Below are 7,036 nucleotides of genomic sequence, written 5' to 3' on the forward strand. Positions count from 1 at the left end.
TCTGTTTACACTCTCCCCTGTTTACAGCCCCTCATAACCCCGCCCTAACATTACAAGTGAAATAAAAATGGCAAGAATTATCAGGTTATACACTAGATATTTCTTAGCCACAAAAAGATTATGAAACTTATAGGAATGTTACTTTCACAAGTGAATGAGTATCTGGGTTTTCAATATTTGCCACTTTTGAGGCAAATGTCAGCTCAGAAAAGGAAAACCAAGATGTGCATGGATGTAATCGTTTACAAGTGGATGCATCAAAAAAAGAGCCGAGCGAGGATCTTTTGGCTTGCACCTGTAGGTTCTACGTAAGAGCAACAAGCTTTTACAGATTTGCATTTTTTATTTGCCCCTGATTTATAACAATTTGAAAAAATAAATTCTCAGAAATGCAATTTTAAGCTTATTTTTCTTCATCTTTGTCCTCTATGGTGAGGAAAAAGGCACTAAAACATGTTAAAAACACCAAATACACAATTTTCATTTGAGTAGGTCTTTAATCAAAAGCACAATTAGTAAAATTGACTCCACTTCTTGCCAAACACATGGCACAAACCTATGTTGGCTTGAAAAAAACCTGTTTAAAAATCCTAGCTAGTGTATGACATAAACTTTCTTTTTTCTTGTAGATTGAGAGCATTTGGGAGAAATTAAATCAATCCTGATTTGTCTTATTTGTTCCTTTTATATTCATTGACTTAATATATATATATATATATATATATATATATATATATATATATATATATATATTTAGTTTGCATATTTATATTATCTTGTTTTTTCACTTGGTTAAATCTTGGTCTTATATTTCAAAGCAAACAATCTGTTTCCCTAATATTTTTTAAATTGGACATTTACAAATTAAGAAGTTCAACAAAAAATGTAATATGTTTTCTTTGTGTCTCTCATACTTTCAGTTCCAGGCTTCTGTTAAATTTGCTTTCACTTCAGTGGTTGAGGTGGATCCAAAGTAGCACAGCACGAGCTTATCAGTTCATTTGCTCACAGCTTTCAGCAAAGACAAGAGGTAAGCGTTAACATTCAAGGGGGGGTTATGTTGCTTAATTTTCAGCAAGTCAGTCTTTATTAAATTGACTAAATGATTTTAGATTGTGTTGTTCATTGTAATTGTATTTACTTAGCTTTGATTTTAAGGTTTAGATGAAAGACTTGATCTAGAAAACGTAATATTTCATTAGATAAATTAAAGATTTGAATTTATTTTTTCCCCAATTGTGAACATTGAACGTGGCCAGGAGTACAGTTACCCTTTTTCTGTTGTGCATATGAGGGCTTTACTCCCTTTTTCACTCAACCTATCTTTAAGAATTGCAAAATCCTCCCTGTGTGTAAAAGAAGAAAAGATAAAAAAGGAAACAACTGGTTTGGATGCGGTATAAAATAAATGTATGTGTCCACTGCTTATTGCTAGTTTTGGCCTCATTAAATAGTAACTAATAGTTACTTTTATCTGTGCTTTTTTTGCAGGTTTGATCTTGACACAGAAAAAAAAAGATAAATCAGCATTTTCCACTGTATTACTGTCAGTCAAGATGAACTCCAAGCTCACAGACGAGCAGCAGACAGCAATCTGCTCTCAGCTGGGAAATGTCAAACTGAATTTGCTCTACAAAGCCAGCATCCATGGTTTCACTGGAGAAGCTTTCCACAAACACTGTGACAAAAAGTCACCCACTGTGTCTGTGGGCTACAACAAATCTGGACGTGTGTTTGGAGGCTACACCAGTCAACCGTTCAGTCAGTTTGGAGGGTTTGTAAAAGATGATGAGGCCTTTGTGTTCTCCTTCAGTGGAGAAAGGCTCAACAAATATTCAGTAAATAATTCTTCATATGCAGTGAGAATGACCAAGAATAGTGGTCCTAACTTTGGGGACACACTGATTCTTGTCCATAAAGACGAACAAAAAGTCTACAGCAATCAAAGCAGTTTTACAGGTTATCTTTACACAAAATATTACACCTTCACTGCTGAAAAGATGCACGGAAATGACTTGGACCTGACTGACTGCGAAGTTTACCAGGTGGAAGGTATGTTTTACTCTTTAAAAAAAAAAAGGGAAAGCTCACACAATTTGTTTTGTATAAAAAATGCTCAAGAAAGATAGGTTCTGGGTAGTACAAGGCAGGAAAAATGTAAATTCAAAACGTAACAAAACACTAAACATTGACAGCACAATAACTGTTCAAAAATCAATTAAAGCAGATTAAAAGATTAAGTATATTTTTTTGTGCTTAGTGCTATGTGTTCTTCTTTTTTGCAAGTCACCATAAGAGGGCACAACATCTTTAGAATTTTGCTTTTTTGGTTTAATTAATTTGAAGGTCTTTAGAATAGAGTTAAGTATTTATGGGGTCATAAGCCTCGTTTCCACTTAGCAGTCTGGTAAAGTCGGGTGGGGAACACTATTTTGAGTGTTTCCCTTGTAAAATGGACCTGTTTAAAAGTTCCGACCCAAACCTCTTGAGGACCCCCATTAGTTGTAGGTCCATAGAAAAAGGGAACGGGTCGGTTGAGGCAAAGCAACTAGTTACCCGTTGATTGGTAGAAAGTGATGACAACTGAGACAGCACCAATTAATATCATTTACAAATGTGATGTTCCATTGTTAAAATGTAAAGTGGTTTTTTGACTGTAGTCTCACTTCTATTGAAACTTAAAAGTACTATCCTAACCAAAACTCTGTTTTTGGTGTTATTAACATGATCTTGAAGCTTTTTTTCCTTATGAATGAATGAATGAATGAAATGGTTTATTTCAAGCAATCAGGTCACAATACATACATAACATATCGCTTGAAAGGGAGTGGAAGGAAGCGAACTTATATAATCCAACCCCGACTCGACCATACCATTTTCTCTACATGAATTATCAATATCTGGTTCAGGACTTAATATCAAATATTAATAAAATCAGGCTATTAAGGATCATTAATATCATTGATGTAATCAAGTTTCAAAGCATCCACGACAAATCATTTATATTAATCAGTAAAGAAAATTAATACCATAGTGATTGTAAACTTTTCAGTAATCATTACTGCATATTACATAAACAGATTGTATTCATAAAAAAATGATTATAATAACAAAAAAATATGGATGACATTTACAAAGAAACTTAAGATTAAAACTGTTTTTATGAGTATTTATTTATTCAAACAGTTGTGATGTGATTTGTGTTGTTGATGTGATTTGCATTTCTAGGCAATGGTGATTAGCAAACCTCTAACATTGTAAAAACACAGGATTAAATCTTAAGATTTTAAGATAAACAAACACAAAACAATGGGAGACCTGTTGTAGACATGTAAACTCGTCATGGTTAGTATAGTAAATTATGCATATAAAAATAAATATATCAACAGAGTCAATCATTTTTATAATTTTGTTCCATAATATTAATTTCTTTTGATCATTTGTGTTTTGCCTTAACAGAATGCCTCCAATTTGAAAACCCATGGAGGACAGTGACTTGGACTTCTGAGTAAGAACCTCATTTTTATCTTTTAAAAATACTGTTCAGATTATAAAGCATGAAAAAAAGACTATTCTAAACATTTTTGCTGTTTTAACATTTGTAACTGTTATAAAGAGAAGCAATATTGTAAACATGCAAAAATAAAACAGCTGTTACATTTGAAAACTGTTACAAAAAAAAAACTTTAGAATAAAAATAATTTTTAAAGGGCCTTTGTCTGATTATTTTCTTTTTTGGGGCATTTTTTTTATACATCTGTGCATACACAGAAGCTCTCTGAGTGTACCGAAGAGAACTGTGAGCAACACACCCCTTAATCCCCGTGTGTTCTGCCCCCCCCTCTGAGTCTGAGCTTTTCGTGTGAAACTCAGGAGAGGAAGTGGAAAAAGGAAATAAAGATTGGTTCTAAGCAGACCACGAGTTGATGTGTTAACGTTAATGATCCGTTTGGTCTGTCTGTGAACGCCACATTTCTAATGAATTGGAGTTTGTGATTTTGTTTTTGATGTAAATAGTAGGGTATAATTAGGTATAAGTAGCCTGGTATATAGTATTGTTTTATGCACTGCACATATTTTCTTGTGCGCTGAGAATACGCAAGCAATGTGCGGTTGTGCAAGTGCACAGGGAGCATTGCCCCAGAATGCCGGGCAGCCGCACAAACAGTTTTCAGCAGCTAATTGTAAAGATTTTGCCGATGCCTCACTATGGGGCGGTGGCAGTTTTATATGTGACCATGGCTGTGGCCATGGGGCAGAGCTGAAAGTGCAGAAGCTTCCTGGAAGAGACTGTCTATGTAACATTATGACGACTCACTCGTTTATGTGGATTGGGAGGGGCTGGTGTTCAGAAAGCAGGTTTTTAGAGGCATGCTCAGGCATGTGTGAATAGAACAAAATGTTACTCTGGGATTGTTTTGCATGAGAAGTTAACACTACAATGAACTTTAAACCGGAAAAAAGCTGAATTTTCATGATATGGGCCCTGTAACCCACTATCCTCGGCATGTTGATTTTGGGAGTGGGGTCGTCTGTTTACTGCACAAGAAACCCAAACCCCACAAGATAGAACACCTTTTTGTCAATGTTTTTCGACCTTCACTGGTGTCCAATGACAGACATAAATTCCCATCCACCTTTGTCTACTTTTGTCGTGGGAGGGACAACATGTCAGTGTCAGGGTGGGGTCATCTGGACCCCACAAGATAACACAAGGGTGAAACCATATTCTGTTCATGCTCTTTATTTTGTGCAGGGAAAAGGAGAAGTTGATGGAGAGAATTAAATCCTACAAACCTTCGATCAGCTCCGTGTCTGAAGCTCGGGTTTTACTTGTTGGACAAGTTGGAGCTGGAAAGTCCAGTTTCTTCAATTCTTTCAAATCTATTTTTAAAGGCCGTGTCAGTGGCCAGGCCATAAATGGTACCTGCTCCACCTCTGTGACATCACAGGTTAGTTTTTTTACCCCGAAACAGTAAAACACATTAAAAAGAAAAAAAAACAATAATTTAGATTTACACAACTGAGCAAATGTTTCAGACATGGGTGAAAACATTTGTAAAGCAATAATTCTTCCAAAGATGAAATCCTAAAGATTTTTGAAAAATCATTTAACAAATTGAAGTAAATGAACAACAGAGAAATCTATATCATCAATGTTTAGCATATTCTTCGTTTGCATTCAAAACAGTTCTTCTGGCTACAATTGCACTGTTTTGAAGAAACTTGGCTGCAGGTTGTTCTAAACATCATGAAGAACCTCAGTTCTGCTGTGGATGAAGGCCTCCTCTCATCTATCTTTCTCTTCTTTCATCTTAAATATACTTAATGGTGTTGGAATCAGGGCCCTGTGGGTGGTGGGGGGAATAATTTTTAGTACTTGCTAGAATTAATATTAACAAAAATGTATTTATAAATCACTTTTTTATACATTTGTAGTAAGAGGAAAAGTTCAAAGACACACAATGCCTTCAACAGCAAAATCCCCATGCTTCACCATATTATGAACCAGAAAATGAACATAGCAGAAATGGAAATCTAATTAAATGTTGAAGTAGACAAATTATTCTATAGGGATCTGTCCACCCCAGCAACTCTGAAACACTTCAGTAAATACATATAAGCTAAAACTTTGAAAGTGTATTTTATTAATATATGTGTATATGTTTAACTTTCTGACAGTTTCGCACCTTTATTGTGAAGCCTGAACATGAAGAAAAACCTCTGCCACTCATCCTTTGTGATATCATGGGACTGGAGGCAAAAGAGGGGGAGGGGTTTCATGTGGATGATATCACTAACATCGTCAGTGGTCACACACCAGACACGTATCAGGTCAGATTTTTTTTTTAAGTTTTGCTTGTAGCTTATAGCAACTATCCACTCATGCTTTCTTCTTACACATGCAGTTCAGCCCCTCTGGTCCTCTGCATTCTGAGGCTCAAGGTTTCTGCAAGAATCCAGAACTCAAAGACAAGATCCACTGTGTGACTTATGTCGTAGATGCCAGCACGATCTCCATCATGCCCCAAAATATGGAGGATAAACTGAAAGCTATCCGCAAGAAAGTCAACTTGCATCGTAAGTAGAAGAGAGTCCTTTCTCATTGGCTGGACGATGTTTTTATTTTAGGTCTTTTGTAAATTTACTTGCTACTTTGCGAACACTTTCTGTTGATTTTCTTCAGGTATCCCTCAGCTGGTGTTGCTCACTAAAATAGATGAGGCCTGCCCTTTGGTGAAAAAAGATGTCACAAATGTCTACAAGAGCAAATACATCAAGAAATTAGTAAGGATTGTTTGAGCTTCATTTAAAAGAAAGAAAACATGGTTTTCTGCTCTCTAAAATCTCCTAAACGATGTGTCATATGATCCAGATGCAGGAGGCTGCCAGTCGCTTTGGTGTACCTTTGTCCTTCCTTGTTCCAGTGAAGAACTACAGTGAGGAGCAGGAATTGGACATGAACATCGACATCCTGCTGCTCAGAGCGGTTGATCAGATTCTTCACCTTGTGAATGACTTCTTTGATGAGCACAGAGACTGAATGAGCAATACTGCAATCCTCCTCTTAGCCTTTTGGCTGCTCCCATTAGAGTTAACTGCAGGAAATTATCTCTTTCCTAACCATGTCCTCTGCATCCTCACTTACAGCAACAATCCTCATATCCTTCTTTATCTTCTCTTCAAAATTAAAGGGTAACCAAATAGGGCAGTTGGAGGCTGATTCCATTCTCAGCCCAGATTTAAAAAATGCTAAAAAGGGGGTGGGGCTAGTGGGGCCAGACTGAGCTCTGGAGGTGTGGCTTTGATCTATGATTGACTGTTAGATTATGTAGCATATACTGGGTTTTCAATATGTAGAGTGGGTTGTGGTTTTGTTACATTCAAATAAAAAACAAACAAACAAAAAATATGGAGAGTGGTACTGGGAAAAGTGATCCAAGTTTCTCCACAGAACATGCCTGAAAAGAACTTCAACGTAAACATAACATTTTTTTTCTTTTTCATGAAGTTAGATTTTACAAGTTGCTACGTA

General features: G+C 36.1%; 1 protein-coding gene across 1 annotated transcript; it reads left to right on the top strand.

The window, feature by feature from the left end:
- Positions 1-1,052: 1,052 nt before the first annotated feature.
- LOC112150598 (interferon-induced protein 44-like) lies at positions 1,053-6,573 on the top strand. Its single transcript, XM_024279011.2, has 7 exons — positions 1,053-2,052; positions 3,460-3,508; positions 4,757-4,952; positions 5,683-5,835; positions 5,910-6,081; positions 6,188-6,288; positions 6,377-6,573. The coding sequence occupies exons 1-7, from the start codon at positions 1,557-1,559 to the stop codon at positions 6,542-6,544; spliced, it is 1,335 nt and encodes a 444-aa protein (XP_024134779.1). The 5' UTR covers positions 1,053-1,556; the 3' UTR covers positions 6,545-6,573.
- The last annotated feature ends 463 nt before the right edge of the window (positions 6,574-7,036 follow it).

Source organism: Oryzias melastigma, linkage group LG4 (assembly GCF_002922805.2).
Source record: "Oryzias melastigma strain HK-1 linkage group LG4, ASM292280v2, whole genome shotgun sequence".
Classification (NCBI taxonomy): Eukaryota; Metazoa; Chordata; class Actinopteri; order Beloniformes; family Adrianichthyidae; genus Oryzias; species Oryzias melastigma.